Source organism: Hirundo rustica, chromosome 1, assembly GCF_015227805.2.
Source record: "Hirundo rustica isolate bHirRus1 chromosome 1, bHirRus1.pri.v3, whole genome shotgun sequence".
NCBI lineage: Eukaryota > Metazoa > Chordata > Aves > Passeriformes > Hirundinidae > Hirundo > Hirundo rustica.
In genome coordinates, this window is record NC_053450.1 from 85,134,954 (window position 1) to 85,152,058 (window position 17,105).

A 17,105-nucleotide genomic window follows, 5' to 3' on the forward strand; every position below is an offset into this window, starting at 1 on the left:
GCAGAAGGGTCAGGCTCCAGCTAACCACAGCCCTGCCCATGTGCCTGAGGCTACCAACCTTAGCCCACCAAGCTGCACAGAGCTCTGCCAGCATCTCCATCTCTTCACACTCATGCTATTCCTGCACCAAGCACAGGAGGGACTGAGATTTTGCATGCCTGGTCATGGTGCTGTTTCAGACTTGAGTCTCCCAGGCATAGACTTTTAGGATGGATATAAACAGTGGCACCAAGCTCAGCCTGGATCCTGCTCTTCCATCTGTTTTACGGCAGGGTAGCGCAATTTCTTGGTAGTGTTGGAGATTGATGTGAGAGAGCGACATGGCACTGGCACTGCCTCTGCCTTTGAAACACCAGGCTGTGCGGAGTGCTGTAAAAATTACATCATGACAGCACCAACAGGAACTGGGTCTCTGCCTTTCAAAGGATGAATCTTCGCCAAGAATTTAGCAAGTCTGACCAGTCTTACCCACCCCTTCAAAAGTAAGCAGGCGAGCCTTTGTGAGGAGAAAAAAGAGGCTGTTAGTACTTTGTGGGCTGGGCACAGGCCACAAATGTTGAACACAAGGAGCTCCAGCTGGGAGTCAGTACCGCCAGGCATTTTCCACTGAGAAGGTCCTCTTGGAAAGAAATTCCTCCTGTTGGGAAGAAGTGCAAGATTTGTCAGTCACAAAAAAAGCACCTGAGAAGCAAGTGGTTCCCAAGTGCTGCTTATCTCCATGCCCTGGCCTTGAGGCTCATTTTCGAGAACCGTCCTTGAACTCTCCGGTTTCTGCTCCACCTGCTAAGTCACCATGTCAGGGCAGTGAAGCTGTGGTTCACTCCACATGACTTTCCCTCCATTCATCCTCTTGTCTCTCCCCACTATTCTCGTTTCCTCTTGATATCTGGTGCTCTTTCCTCTCACTCCAACACCTACTCTTTCCATTGTGATGGATCTCCCCTGGGCTCACCCTTCCCTCCTTTAACATATGCTCTCCACAACTCCCTAGCTCTGTGAAGTTAATGAATACAACTATTTGCTGCCATCACTTTAAAACAGCAAAGAAGAAAAAGAAGCTATTTCTACAGCACTTTATCCTGGGCCTACCTTGCTTGCCTGTCTGTATAAACCAAAATATTCTCAGCAAGGACAGTGCACTTGGATGAGCTACCCATCCTCCACTGGTTCCCTTTCTGTGGTCCCTAACCAGCCCTGGTGGGGTTTTGGACAACCCCTAGATGCTACCATGGACTTCACAGTTGGGGACAGAATCCAAAGTATTTGGTAGTTGCAGATAAAAAAAGTAAAACTTATTGTAGTCACCATTCTTCTGTGATCCCTGGACACTGCTTTAATGGAGTTCACAGCACCATAATGCAGAAGTTGCTTAAACTATTGCATGGGGAACATTCAGAAGAACCCCAAAATAACAAAAATAGTCAGTTTTCCCCTTTGTTGCACTGAATGATGCAGAGAAAGAGGTCTCCACTCAGTCCAATGACAACTTCTAACTCCTGTACAGAAAAGAATGCAGTGGCATTGTGTCAACTTATACTACAGCTCTAGCATGAGCAATGCTATTCTTGTAATAAAATTACGGATATCTTTGTCCTGCAGTGAATAAAACCAGCATTTAAAATCAGCTGTTTCTTACTTCTGAAGAATCTTACTTCTGAAGTAAGGCTACTTATTTCCTGAAAGAACTTACAACTGACTCACAAGACATTCTTAATGAGAATGTAGTTACCTTTTCAAATTTCAAAGGCAATGTGGTCACATCCACATTTAACCATTGAGATCATCAAGACTGAAATATATGTGGTATTCAAGGGTAATAAGATTTCAGTGTATAGACTCTCTCATCCCTTCGCATTTTTCTTAACATTTAAGGTGCTATTTTTTGCAATCTAATACGCTTCAGTCCTTTTCTCCTACTATCCCTTTCTTCCTTACTCTCAATGACATTTATTTTCTCTCCAGTCTTCCCTCTCTACTTCTTTGCTCATTTTACATTATTTCCTGGTTTAACCAGCTTGACTTCAATTAGCGGTGCTCTCCACCCTTCTTTCCCTGTGATACCTGTTTTTATCCACCAGTACCAAGTAAATTTCTTCACATCTGTCCCATCCCTACCCCCCCCCCCCCAATTCTTGGGGTGGGAGCTTTAAAGGTAATGCTGCACATGCTGCACATGCTGTCCTTTGTGTCTCCTCAGACCTTGTCAGACCATTTACTTGCTGGGCATAAAATTTTACTGGACGCCCATGCTCACACAAGCACCTCATCTTCCAGGGATCCAAAGGGGCTGGAGGTGCAGATGTGTATCAGTCTGCTGTCTCCTCTTTCCGTGGGTTCTTGCCAGTTTTAGAAACCAGAGCTGGGTCCACACGGATGTGTGAGAAAGTGATTATGGTGTGGGCAGACGTGTCTCTAAGTAAGGTAGCACATGCCATGGTGCAGGTGCTGGAGGCAGCAAGGAGACATCAGTGCAGCCTAGCACTCAGAGTGAATATTAATCCCAGAGTCCCTGGGGGCTGCTGGTCCAGTTTTCAGCTGCAGTCTGACATAAATTGCTGTCAACACCAGAGCAACTTAGGTAAAATCAAGTACCTGGGCCACAATTGAGCCTTCAGTCTCTTCTGTAAATGTACTTTGGAAGACTTTGGTGACAGAACAGTCTTTGTGCATTAAAACTGGAATGTGCCTGTGCATGCCAGGGGCAGACCTAGCAGGATTATGGTAGCTGGCTAACTGTCTGCAACAACTACTGCCAGACTTATAAATGGGACAGAAATTTAAACTAGTTAAAGGGGGCTTTTTTGGTGCTCTCTATATATTTTTTTTTTCCCTTTTTTGCTTCAGTTAGCTGGAACCTGATCTGGGCTACACCCTGTCTGGTTTCACTTGCCTGTTTCTAGTACTACTATGGACCAAAAATACAAGTATGAACCCTGGTAAAGTGTTCTCACCTAGGTCTGGCTGGGATGCTCCCCTTACAAAAGTGACTCACAGATGGCAGAGCCTTCTGTTCTGAATCACTCGGGAGCGCAGCCACTGAGCAGGAAGGAGATCTACTGCTCTGAGTAAAGGAAAAGCAGGAGGTGCCCATCACCTGAGAGTAAAACCAAAGCAAAAGGTCATCGGTCATCTGATGTTCTTGATTAATCAGACAATTTATGAAAGGTGTGAACCAGCTTTCCCCCCTTCTCCCCCCCCCCCCACCCGTTGGAGTGTTTTTGGGCATAACAGTCAAGGAAAATGCTACATCAGAAAAACAGCTCTTGTGGGATACTGGATAACAGGGGTGGGAAAAATGCCATTTGGAGAAAGTAACCAAAAAAAAGGGCTCTTAGCTGCACATGCAGGCCTCAGGGATGGGGGCTCCTCTATCACAGCGTCAGGATTTACACTGTCAGCCCAGCCCACTAGTTCTTTGAGCAGAACAAGAAAGAAGGCAAGCCAATGAATAGACTGCCAAGGAAAGCTGGAAATTACAAACTTATCTGGCCACATAAGGAACAATTCTTAAGGCTGTAGTTCATGCACTGTTTTATGTAGCTCAGCTCTAACAGGAGAGTGAATGATGTATGTAAATAAGTAAAGAAAGGAAACTTGCTCCTAACTCCCTCTACTCTCAGATCCTAGGTTTTCAAATAAAAGTTTGTGCTTTATTTCTGATATACGGAATTCTGAAACTCTCAGAATTTGATATTTTTTTATTTCTCCAGTGTCATTTTAAAAGTGAGAGGGCGGCACTCACTTGTGGTGCCCCTCCTCTCTGAATCTGAGACTGTACATCCACAAAGCAAGCACTTAGTGGGATGAAGTCACTTTGCACAAGTAGTAGCTGATGTTGCCAACTTGATAAAACTGCATGCGCTTGTGCAGAAAAGGCTTCAGAAACAGAAGGCAGAAATGGTACAACTGAGATGACATCCTGCAACTGAGTAACTGTGACATAATACAAATTCTCCGTGGCATCGCAGACTGTGAGGCTGCCAGGAAGGAATTTAAACTGAGAAAGTGGGGAGCAGCATGCAAGAAAGTGTTCACAATTTGAGAGTACAGTTCCAGTTGAAGAGCAGGATACTCCTAGACTCTGTTTTGTTGGTTGATTTTTTTTTTTTTTAAATATACTATGGATTTTCAATGACATTGAAAAAATTTTGATCATGCAGCATAATAATAGAAAAAATTAACAGTAGGAGGGTCATCTGCATATGCAGAGGCCCCATCATCCAAGCATGCAATGAGGGAATAGATGAGAAATCCTTCACGGAATAACAGCAAATCAGGGGCAGGCACCTTCTTCCTTGTACATCAGCGACCTGCTGCCTCGGTACAAGCCGTGCTGGTCCAGTGCCTCATCAGAAGAAAAAATACTCGCTGTAAATCCCTTTTTCCAGAAGTCTTTAGTCCGTTTATAACCAGACGTTATAAACGTGGGTGGGAATGCTCGGGATCTCCAGCGGTGAGTCCTCCACGCCGCGGGGGGCGCTGTGCGCCCGGCCCCTCGCCTCACGTAGCGCCGCCGGCGCGTCCCCCGGCCCGACACGCGGTCAGGAAGTCGGGCGGCCCCGCTCCTCCTCCTCTTTCATCTTCTCCTTCCTCCTCCTCCGGCCACGCCCCTCTCCGCCGGCTCTCAGCCAATCACCGCGCCAGCTTTCGGCCCCGGCGCGTCTCCCGCCCCTTTAGGGCAGCGCCCCGCCTTCTGATTGGCTGAGGGGCCGAGCCGCGCGGCGGGAGCGGTGCCGAGCGCGGGGCGCGCTCCCGGGCCGCGCGGCGGGAGCGCGCCTGCGGGGGGCTGCACCTGCGGCCGCCGCGGGGCGGGGCGGGAGCGCGGGCGGGCGGGCGGCGAGCGCGGAAATGCTGCGGCGGCGGCGGCCGGGGCAGCGTAGGTAACCCCGGGTGCTGGCAGGCATCCTCCCCTCCGTGCCCGCCCCCAGCAGCGCCTGGAGCCTCGCCCCGGCGGCCGCGCCTCCGCCCCGGGATACCTCCGCACCTGGGACGCGCCCGCCGCCGGGAGGATGGCACAGCCCGCGGCGGAGGAGGCGTGTGGCTGCGCCGCCGCACCGGGAGACGACGGCGAGGAGATGAACGGCAGGAAGGTGGCTCTGATCACCGGCATCACCGGGCAGGTAGCGGCGGGGGCCCCCCTCGTTCACGTGCGCTCCCGGCGGCGGAGGGAGAGGGGATGGGATGGGAAAGACCCGCCCCGAGGCGCCCGGAGGCAGCCGTGACCGGGGCCGGGCGTGGGAGAGGGGCGGTGGAGGGCTCGGCGTGGGTCTGCGCGTCCCCTTCGCTCCCGGGCCCCGGGGCGCATCCCCGCGGGTGCGTTCCCAGCCCGGTGCCCGCTTCCCTGCAGCCTTGGTGCCGCCGGTTCCGCGCCGGGCTGGAGCTCCCTCTGACAGCCCCCGGCTGGGTCAGAGGCGGACAGAGCACCCCGTGGGCAGGGCTTGCCTGCCCCGGGGGTCCGTAGTGTTCTTCAGCTGGTGCGAGTGAGATGGGGTGCAGTGCTTTTATGTCTCGTGTCTGGACTGTCTTATAGTAGCCTGTGCCAAGAATTCCTGAGAAATCAGCTTAACGTGTACAGAGATGACGCGTGAAGTGAGCATCGCTGAGAAAGGAGAAGCACCTAGCAAAGACAGTGCGAGGGGGCCGGTGCTGGGACTCTTCATCCTGACGGTCTGCAGCGGGGAAGGTACCAGTGCAGGTGTGAGGCAGCCAGCGTTGGTTGCGACCTGAGCAGGCTTGTCACTCAGGAAGGGTGTTTGTCACTTGTCACTGTGACATGCTGGGCAGCCGTGCACTTACAGTCAGTGCCTGCTCTATGAACCTGAATGGATGACAAAAGTGTTTCCCCAGGCCGCTTGCTTTGTGTTCGTGTATGTTCATTGCAGTCTCCAATTTTTTTGGCTATATTACTCATAGGGATAATGATGCTCTCAGAGTCCTGGTGCTTTGAGCAGAAGGTGCAGGAGAAAGATGGCATGGAAAGAGAAAGAAATCACAGTTTTCCTTGGAGCAACTTCTGCATGGTGAAAAAAGATATGGTGGTGAGTTTTAACCTGGTGAGGTGTGTAGGAAGGTTGATATGTGCACTTTGTGGCTTATGCTGCTACACTTCCAGTATGCAGCTCGGGTAGTTGGTTGGACTGTTTGTAAACACAGAGATCTGCATTGCTCTGTCTTTGCTGGCAAGTGGGTGCTAAATGAAAAGTTGTCCTGGACATATTTGAGGAACTTCTTATTTGCAATGTAGATACCTCCCACTACCTGGAAAAATTTGCTCTCCTTGCACATTGCGTATCTCCAGGAACATGCTGGTACTGAATGAGTTCTGCTTGGAGGGTGTATCTCCTGTGATAGGTATAACTTGTTAAGTAAGTGATGTATAGCAGCCATTAGGGCTCAGTTTGGAATGCCAGTGGAGCAGCATTTTTTCTTTATGGCTTGCATTTTAATCAGTGATGGCTTCATACATGGAAGAACTTCTTCCCCTTCAACTGTGACTTGTCCTGGTATGCTTGCAGATCCACTGCGAGGTGCTGATGTGGATTGCTGAGAAGTCCATGAGCACAGTGAAAAAGTGCATGTCCAAACAAAAATGTTGCTCTTTTACTCTGAAACTGTAAATGCTGTCTCTTTATTTTATAGTGGATGAAGCAGTGGGTTCTGTGTGAGGGAGTAAATCCAGAGACTAGCTTTTCATCTGCTGTCTGAGAGAACCTGCACTGTGCTTTGAACACTCACCTGCTGCTTGTGTTTGGCCTCATTATGCCTGGTCTCATGTGTTCTTGCAACACTTCTTGGTCCATGCTCTTCCCATGGGTTAGCAGCTCTCTGCCAATAGCAGCCTCCAAAGTGGCTGTCTGACAAGGAGATGTAACTATGTCTAAGAAGAGGAAAAACTAATGATCTCTGTGTACTAACACTTTTGCTTGATGTTCATTTCTAGCAAGAGCACAGTCAGAGCTTTCCCAAGGACTCCTTTGGTGCTGTGTGAAAAGTCTCCAGGTTGTTGGCAGAAGTACGTTTCTCTTCATCAAAGATAGTAAGTTAGAGTCCTGTAGCTACAACACCATGATTCTTTCAGTGCTGTGTCCTCTATATTGCTTTGTTTTCAAAGCAGCTCTTCCTTCTTAGCTTAACTTTTGACAGGCATATTATTTATCATGTGGAGAACCAGAGCTAGGAAAGGCCTTTGTTGGAGTCATGTAGTCCTCCCTAATTTTGACATCTGCTGCCAGGATTCCTGGTCCATCTATTTTTTTAGATTAATTTTGAAGGAAGTCACCATACTACTTGTTCCTTACCCCTCTTTCAAGATGACTCACATGGAGATAGGAACCTTGGATTTTGTTTCCTGTGTGAGAAAGGCAGACTTGCATCTCCCTGTCCCTAAAGAAGCAGTGCAATGTGTTTTTAAACTTAGTTACGGTGTGTAAAATGTACAAATATGCTGAAGTGGAAGCTAGAGCTCAAGCTTTGTCTTTCCCAAGCAATTATTTTAACTGCTGTGCTAAGGAGTATTGGCCTGTTTACCATTCTTCCTTTTACTGATGCTCTTTCACGGTGGGAGATAAAGGCTTGGATCTCTTCAGACTGAAGGTGGTGTAGAACAGAATTGGATGGTAAACTCCCCTTATTTAAACTCTGCCCTTTCCTCTACAGCAAAAAGCGAGCTGGCACAGGTGTATTAAATAAGGAACCTGCTTTTGTTTGTGTGTGGCCACTGTACTCTGAGAGTGTTTGCTGAAGTAATGTCCTGTAGGGCCTGGCATATAAGGATAGGTGAAAGATAAGTACTGAGCTGGATGAGGACCATGACAGTTTTGGGCAATTGTGGAATAGGGCTTTTGTTGTTAGAGTACTCTTCGGCCAAGTGAGGTGCTGCTTGAACTGTAGCAGCCCTTCCTGAGTTGAGATGATGCCACAGCATGTGCTTAATCGTAGTGTTGAAATCAGTCAACTCATTCTTTTTCAGAACTTCTGTGTAACCATGAACATGTGGATTGTTTCTCTTTTCCACTTGGGGTTTTCTTTCTAGGATGGCGAAAGAGTTGAGCTCAGATAGCGCTATACTTTGATAATGAAGCAATTGACTGACGATGCAGCTTTTAACTGAAACATAGCATAGAGATATGGCACAACTGAAACTTCTGATTAAGGGACTTTTAATGGGGGTCATGAGACTTTCCAGCATGCCAGAGGAAGATGGGCTGTCCACACAAGTTCTTCTGTTTAGTGAGAGACTGGAGGCACATGCCATTTGCAAGCTTAACTGCACCAGTTAATGAAATCAGTTCTGGTGACTTGCATTTCTTCTAGGTAGAGGACATTTAGAGGACAGGTATCTGCAAGGGTGAATGTGTTACTGTTAGGAAGACGAGTTTGACCTTTGGCCAAATAACAGGAGAAATTTGCGGTATGCATGGTGACGCCACAAAAGAAAGAATTTCATAATTGCACGATCAGGGTTTAAATGGCATTCTGGCTCCAAGGGCTGAACCTTACTTTCTATTAAAACAAAGCAGATGTATCAACCTCTACCAATTCTGCATTTACCCTTAGGGTTATGGTGAAATCAGTGTCATTCTACCACTTGCATTGCTGATAAGAGACTCCAAGCATGTAGGCAGTAGTGTTATATGCTCCTTTTGCAGTATTGGGATTTCTCTTACCTTTCTCACACTACAGCAGTGGGATGAGCCACATTTCACTGTTTTGCTAAAATGACTTCCAGGGTGAGGCAGTTGCTGTGGTTAGATGGATGAAACATATCTGAAGTGTCACTTAGGTATTGGTCCACTGGCAGACTATTTGTGAGTAATCACAGGACTTTTTTCTTCATATAAAGAGAAGTATTTTAAATTAAACAGGCCTGATATATGTGTTTAAATGAAAATACTTTTTTTAAAAAAAATCTCTAACAGCTTGAATGTGGCTCTTTAAGAGTGTTTTCACAATGCAAAATAAATGTGCTGGACTCTTCAGACCTTGGTAACTTAAGGAGTTACTATGTAAAAAATGGGAGTTTTGAATCAAATACTAGTATTATTAACAATGTAATTCTAGATATGCAAACATGGCTTCTTGCTTATATCAGGAAGTGACTGACGCAGTACATTTTTAAAGCATTGTTTTCTAGACCTTTTAACTAAATATCTGTTAAAATTGCATTTAAATATCTATTTAGAATGCCTGATTGAGATGCAGTCAGTCTGATTGTCTTTATTATACCGAAATCCGTAGAAGTATTCAGATATTTGACTTCTTGGAGAAGTACCAAGAAATAATCTGTCTGAGCCTAACTATGAGGTTGTATGTTCATGTTTCTACTTTTCCCACTTGGGCCTCTGGATTATGAGCAATAAATAATATGTCTGAATGTGGTGCTTTTCTAGGAGAGACAGCAAGGTAGACCAAGATAGTTCAGCAGGCACTTCAGAGCTCAGTTTTGTGTGAAGCAATGCATTAGAGCTCAGTGTCAGTATATGCCCTGAGGCTACTGCAAACTGTAGATGAAGGGAGCAGTTGTGTCTCTGCCTTGTGAGAGTTCTTACAGCGGCAATACCAGCCCCAGTCTGCTCTCTGCCTGCAGTTCTGTCAAATACAGCTTCCATTTGGCAAACCTTAAGGCAGCAACCTCAGAACTTCCAACCAAGCCTGAAGAGAGCGTGAAGCGTGGGGTCTGCCTGTGTCTTTTGTATCAGAAGTTCAGTTGCTCACTGCCTTTGCGATTCCTCTGACACACCAAATGCCTATACATAGGTACTTGCAAGTTTCATGCCAGTTACACTTCATAGCTTGAGAAAGGTTAACTGTATCAAAGGGGGAAAAAAAGGATACTGAGAAAGCGAGATTTGCTGTTGTAAATTGAAGTCGAGTTGTTTGGTTTTCTTAAATTTGGCTGTTGAGGTGAAACTGAGAAAGACAGACTCAGTGGGGCAAAGTACAGTAATAACAGAACATGAGTCATTGGTTAGTATTAAAAAAAACCCTGAAATGAATAGCTGGTATGGAGTTACATACTATAAAACTCCTTGATACTCTGTGGCTAAAATAAAATGAATGTTACCTGGAGAAGAGTTGTAGAGGAAAGAGTTAAGCAATGTTTTTGGAAACTCCTTTCAGTATTGTGATCAAATGGTGGGGTGGGAATCTGTGTCACTGGAGAAGGTGTATATATATACCTGAAAAACAGATGTAGAGAAACATTATAGCCTGTTATACCAGAGACAAAATGTTGGTTTGCCAGGAGAAGGATAAAACTGAAGGGATTGGTTTTTCACATTGAAATAGGAGGATAATCTTTGCTGAAGCTGGCTAATGGTAAATATTAGCATTGCTGCCTTCTCATTAAAACAAATAGTCTTGGTTTCTGAGTAAAGCTAAATATTAGTGTTGCTGCCTGTTCATTTAAACAAATATTGTCTTGGTTGAAGCCAAGTACTCTATTTCAGTATCTGTCTCCAAGTAGCCAAGAGTTGTATTGAGCGAGGATTTATCATAGGTTGAGTACGAAGAGATATAAGAGCACTGAATTTGGCCACAAACTTAAATGCAAAAAACTTCTTTAAAACTTGGGAGGGTATGTGTTGTTTTGGGGTGGTTTTTATTGGATTGTTTTGTTTTAAATGATGAGGGTGTCAAGCACTGGAAGGAACTGCCTATAAAAGTTGAGTGTCTGTCCCTGGAGGTACCCAAACCAAACTGGACACAGCCCTAAGCAACCTGCACTAGTTGACCCTGTCTTCAGCAGGGATCTTGAACTCTATAGAAGTCCCTTTCAATATAAGGTTGTATGATATTATGACCACTCCACAGGATTGGAAGTGGAACACCTGCAGTTTATGACAAGATGGCATAAGGGGCTTGTTGAAAATAATTTGCAGCAAATGAATAGTGGCTCTGGCATGAAACTTAAGCTTTCCTAAAATAAAACTCCAGGTATTTTCCCTTTACAGGATATAGATGAGAAGTGCTGCTATTGATTGTAATCCAAAACTCTGGAGAAAAAGGTGTTTTACTCAGTATAAAGTAGCATAACAAATACCGAAATGGGAGACAGAGATCCTATTTTTACAAAGATGCTTGAATTTTGATTGCCTTGACTCCCTTCTGGAAAGAGGAGGGCTACCAGATAGATTAATTCAACTTCTGCATTAATAGCCATCTATAAATACATGGTTCAATGCTTTGTTCTTTCATATGGTTTTATACTCTACACCAGTATGTGTAGATTGACAGGGCTTTTGTCTTCTTCTAGAGCTGGGAGTCCATGACTTTGGCTGGTCTCTGTGCCAGCCTGGGGGAGCCCATCTGTATTCCGCTGCCTTTCAGAATAATGCAGATAGTGCTGGCATTTGAACATAAGTTATCTAGCAGGTATTCACAATAAAAAGTATTGCTGATACAGGATTAGTTCATGTGTGCCTTGATGTATTAACTTCCTTTTTTTCTTTCCACCTTTGTGCAGCTTTTCTCAGTGCTTGTGACTGCCAGTGAAGTCTGTTCTTTAGTTGTGTACTGGAGAGGGAAGTTCTGGTAGCCTGGCTCAGCTAGCAGGCCTTCAATTCAAGGACCAGTGCAGGCAGTCTGATTCCTTGTGTTTGAACATGATGTATGCAGGATGTGGATCGAAAAGCATTGAGAGCAACAAGTGAATCATAAGGTATTGTATACTGTGGTGTGTGTTCCTGCTGTGAACATAGATAAAATACTGAAAGTATTCCAGGAAAGAGAAAATGCTGAAGTTCATGTTAATGGTGCCAAGATATGAAACAGATCTACATGTGGTAACCAAATAGGGTTTGGGATGATGGCTTCCTCCAGGCAACACTTCTCATGACATTTTCTGATGCTGTGGTTAGGGAGTTATTTACTGCCGCTGCCTGGACTGACGGTCCAGGAGAACAGAATATCCCATTGCCTGCAGCATGCAGCTTGTTTAATCTTTAATTATTTGGGGATTTTTAAATTTAATCAAGACTGGGGAGATAGACAGAACCTGTATTTCTTTATTTCCTAAAGTTTTAAAGAGCTGAAGCCTCATCTTCTCTATGTACTTACAGCCAATCCAATCTGAATAGAAAACTCTTGTAAAAATCTTTTCCCTGTGACTTGATCTTCTACCACTAAATTTTGGTCTTTTTTTTTTTTTTTCCCCTCTGATTATCTCTTTCAGATCCTTTTGTCTATTGAACTTTCTGCACAAGGGAGTCGGTTTCTTAAAAAAATAGGTAGCTATGCAGAAGGGCAAGGAAAAATGAAGTGCTTGAACCTGCTGATGGCCTATGTGAGAAACACATCAAAAGCTACCACTGTGATCCCTATAAATAATAAATAAAAGGTTTAATAAAAGGCTTTTCAGTGCAGTTGTGATACTGGTGTTCATCCTAGTGGTGCTTCCTGTTGCTCACACCTTGTCTTAGAGGAGTACCAAGGTTGGGTTTCCTTGCACTTACCTATGCTTTCATTCAGTCTGGGAGGCAGGAAGCACTTTCTTTCCCTTGGCAATTCCTAGCAACCTTATCCCAACTCCTTCAGACTTCAGGGTCTGGAGTAGAGTCCTGATTAAGTGACTGTTCTTACAAGCTTGTCAGCTCAGTTTCTCCTACACTGTTGCAGCACAACTCAGGCTTTTTTTGGAAAGCGTGGCTTCCTTGAAGCGCTGGGTGGATGACAGCTCAAGAGCAGCGTGGTCGATGTCCAGCTTCCTCTTTCACAGGTGTATGGTCTCTCTTGCTCTAAATCTCTTCTTGCTACTTTGGTTGCTTTTTAGCCAAGTGAGCAGACTAAAAAAGATTTTCTTTCACTTTAATATTTTTGTCACCTCCTGCCTCTTTCATAAAAACCCACTGATTGTTTTTTCAGAACCTCAGCTAAGGAATTCCTTTGGGTCATATGTATGTGATCTGGGGGATGTGGTTATGTCCAAATCTTTCAGTTAAGCAAAACTATAGAAGGTGAGGTGAAAGAGTGGAATTCTCTCCAGTTTCCTGTTCCTATTACTGGAAAGTCCTTATGGCTTGTTCCTTTTGAGGGTGTTCACCGGCTTTACAACCTAAATCCACAATGAAGCTTTTGTAAAGCCTGCCAAACAAATTGATCTGAACTGGCTTATCTTTTGTCACCTGTGCTTTTCACATGTGTTAAGCAACTGAACTTCCTCATATGCAACTTGAATGTTGTAACAATTTTAATTTAGTCACAAATACACAAAAATCATTATACCCAAGGAAGGCTTCCTTTTTCAGGAGTATTTATTGCTAAAGTCTCATTTTTTCTTTTTTTTTTTTTAACGGGAAACACAATTTTTTCCTTTAACGCAGTGTCATCTGATGGTAAGCAAATGAAGTCTAAAAACACATCCATTGACTTTGATATGGTTGCAGTTGGTTCAGTGATCAGTGCCATTGAAGGGCATCAGATACTGTGTTCCCTGAGACAACTCCATTTTGATGAATAATGGTACCTTTGCATTGTGCAGTCAAAATCAAAGTTACTTGTGATATTGTCAGCTGCTTCATTACAATGCTCAGCACACTGGTCCAACAGGTATGTCAGCTGCAAAGATGTGCTTGCCTTGGATGTGGAATGCCATGGATCTTGGCTTTTTGCAAGGGGTATCCAAGTAGATAAACTAGCTTGTGCTGCATTTACCAGGCTTGAACCCCTTTGAAATAACAGGAAAAAATATGCTGGTTCTAGAAAAATCTGGCTAAACACAAATGTAGCAAGACATAGTCAAATTGTAGGAAATGTTTCTGCAGGGCTTTGCTTCAGCTGTCGTTTAACCAATTTACTGCTGCTTTGAAATTCTTCTCGAAGGAGAATTCCTACGGCCTGTGTGGTGAATTCCAATGCAGGAGGAAAAAAATGATACCATGTTAAATGTCTAGTTGAATGCTTTTGCTGTGATGAGAAGATTGTAGGCACACAGTTTGTGGTGATTGGGAATGGGGATGCTGCCAAGCCTCATGGCTAAGGGGCTGCAACTGTGTGGGACAGGTGAACAGTATTGAAGGTAATGAAACATGGAGTGCTGAGGTGTACTGAGCAATCACAAAAGGGTAGGAAGGGCACACAGGTGTATGCATGTGAGAGGCATAGTATGAAAGGTTGTACTGAAGAACAATAAAGTTCTGATGCTTGAAGCCCTCTTTGGTGTCAGTGGTACCTCCTGTGTCAGAAGATGCCTCGTTTCTGTTGTGTATCTGACGTCTGCACAGCTGTTAAAGAGGGGGCTCTTGGTTATGCCTCAGGTGAGTGGTAACTGTTCCTGTGTATTCAGAGGCAGTCTGAGGTAGCATGTCACTGTACTGCAAAGGAGGCCTTAAACCACCCAACCCCCAATTTAGGAAACAGTAGACAGTTCTTGTATGCGTATCCTAGGGTGTCTGAATCTGTGCCAGAAGTACTTTGAAGATATTTACACTTCATGAATGGAAATAAGGCTTTCCCAAGGCATATAGGTTGGTATATATGTCTTGCAGAAAATAAAACCCAAAGTCAAGAAGGAAATAATTCTGACTGCTCCTATACATACTTTTCCTCCTCCTTTTCTGTCTGAGTTTTACATTTCTAGTTTGATATGCCGCTGTCGCTTCTGTCTGTTACTCTAAGTCTTACTGTAGACTTCTGCTGGTGCTATTCTGGAACTGGGTAGCAATATCTGCCTATTTAGGTTGCTGTTTGTCAAATTAGAGGCATGCTGTCAGGAGTGTGGTTATTTTGTTTATTTTTTCATTTCCCTAGTATTTGCTTGGTCCATGAAGGATCTATTCAGATGCATTAGCAATGGGTGGCTTCATCAGTGATACTGATGACCTATAGCTTCCTCTTAATTGAGATTTCTCTGTTGAAAGGATAAGAAACAGACACTATATCTTTGGCTACTGATTGTTGTCCTTGCTTTTTTTAGCACTGATATCCTTTCTAAGAGCATAAACAGTACTGTGGAGAAGGTTTGGTTTTGAAAGCTGAAATTTCTGGCCATGCTGTCTGGATTTCATACAACTAAATAATTGCGGTTTTGATGTCAGTGTAATTCTTTCCATGATTACACAGTAATAGTCTGTCAATGTATTCCTGCCAAAATTTAGCATGCTGTTTGCCTCTGAAGTTAAATACTGTTAAAATACTACAAGATAAACAGCACAAAAGGAATACAGAACTCTTCAAGCCTGCGTGCAAAATACTGTACTCTTCCATTTGTAGGCGTCTCTTTGAGGTCTCTCTGCTCCACGGGTGAAGCTGAGAAGCTTCTTTGTGGTGCTGATCTGACTTACTGGTCAAGCATTGCCCTGCTGAAGCCCAAGCCTGGTCTGTGTGAGCAGACCTTTGCAGCCTCTTTGCTAAAAAGTCGTTTTATCCCCCTCAGTGTTTGCAATGATACTGGAAGTGGTTCAGGAATTTCACTGGTCTTTGAAAAATAGTGGGGACTGTCTGGCTGTTCATATGCAGGCTTGGTAAAATATGTAATTTTATTTTTGAAGGCAAAATAAAGTTGGAGAATTATTCTGATCTGTGAAGGCAAGGAGGTTAAAAAGACTAAGAGTTAACCTTTGCTTTATGCCCTTGCCTGTCCACTTTAGGAAAATAGTTGTACTTGCAGCTGATCAGAGACTGAAGAGTTATAACTGTGTGATTTTGCTTTGTGTGTTTAATTTCTTGTGGCCCCCTGATATACATTAAATATTTCTATGTTCTTATTGCAGCAATTTATAGTTGAAAATATAGTATAACTGTTTAAGTCCTTCTTCTGCATTTTAAAGTGAGAAGAGGATTTTTTTACTAATTTGAGAGATTTGTCATTATTCAAGAATAAAATAAGGATCTTGTGACTGACTGTGTCTCCAAAATGACACTTGTATTTTTATTCGTATCATCCTTGTTTTCACACTCTACTATTTACGCTGTATCACTGTTTAGTTATGTTATAGAAGCCATCTTTGTAGAAGTGCATTATTATGCTGCTGGTTTTGATTTGTGAAGTCTTTCTAGAATTTCAAATAATTTCATTGCCTGTAGCTTAACATATTTAAACATTAAGAGAGATCAGATTTTTCTTAAAATTGGGGAGTAAGTCAAATGGTGAAATACTGATTGCTGATTCCTTTTAGAGTGCAATTCAGCTTCGTCACATGCAAGCTCTTAGTTTTCATTATATTCAAGGATCTCGTGTGTGTCTGTTGATCAGTTAAAGAAAAGTGCAACACTTGTTGCTTGGCAGTTTCAGTGCTTGGCAAACTGAAAGCAAATTCAAGACTACAGAACTTCCCTAATCATGCCATAGTTTTGATTTTGATAAATTGAGAGAGCTGTAAAATGATGGTTTAAGTTATTTTAGAAGACATGAAGGTGTGCAAAGCAGGAAATACAAGTGTGCACGTGCATTTGAAATCCATTAACTGATAGGAAGCTGTGTAACAAGTACTTGCAGTGGTGGACATACAGCTTACTCTTGACACTGGTTATGAAGGCTGAGTTTCTCAGAACTACTGGGTGTGACTGCAAAAGGTGACCGTGAACTTCCACTAATTAGTTGAATCTAATTCATTTCCTTTATACAAACAGGTGTTGCTGGTGATGGATTCTGTCATCTCATCTGGGAACCTTCTTGGTTAACTGTTTCAACACCTGAGCATTGTCTAGGCAGCTGTTTCAGGGTTTCAGCCCAGGCTTGTTTAAGCAAGTGCAGGTGCCTACTTAGGCTTATAGCCAATGCAATTCACAGCACCTGGCTCCCCTATCTGCTCTGCTGAGTGCGAGGAGTGCTTAGGGTGGCTACCTGAGGGGACTTGCGCTTTTGCTGTCCTGAGGAGCACCTCATCTTGCAACGAGGAAGCATTTCTTTCATCCAAAGCATTTTACAGGATAACAAAGGTGATAGAATTTGGTCACTGAAATTGTTTCTTCTAGTAGGAAAAGCATATTGTGCAGTAAATGTGTTTATATGCAACTAAAGACTTTTACAGGTACTGTAAGGTTGCTGCTTTGGAGTTATCTGAAGAGGAACAGTGCTTCCAAATCCCTACTTGCCTCAGGAGCCTCATCTGCACAGCCTTTCTGTTTCTGATCCTCTTTCTGTTTTGAGGGACTGACCACTGTGTTTC

General features: G+C 44.0%; 1 protein-coding gene and 1 long non-coding RNA gene across 6 annotated transcripts in view; both read left to right on the top strand.

The window, feature by feature from the left end:
* Positions 1-4,972: 4,972 nt before the first annotated feature.
* GMDS (GDP-mannose 4,6-dehydratase) overlaps positions 4,973-17,105 on the top strand; it is a 411,509-nt gene continuing 399,376 nt past the window's right edge. For 2 of the 5 annotated variants that reach the window (XM_040075302.2, XM_040075329.2), the window contains exon 1: positions 4,973-5,120. In XM_040075302.2, the coding sequence (XP_039931236.1) occupies positions 5,010-5,120 (111 nt within the window). In that variant the 5' untranslated portion in view covers positions 4,973-5,009. Of the gene's footprint in view, positions 5,121-14,097; positions 14,253-16,713; positions 16,876-17,105 lie in introns of those variants that run through there. The other 3 variants (XM_040075297.1, XM_040075309.1, XM_040075319.1) reach the window with 2 other exon arrangements.
* Positions 7,018-12,303, top strand: LOC120757755 (uncharacterized). Its single transcript, XR_005702644.1, has 3 exons — positions 7,018-7,036; positions 11,465-11,659; positions 12,173-12,303. It is a non-coding gene; the product is annotated as an uncharacterized LOC120757755 (long non-coding RNA).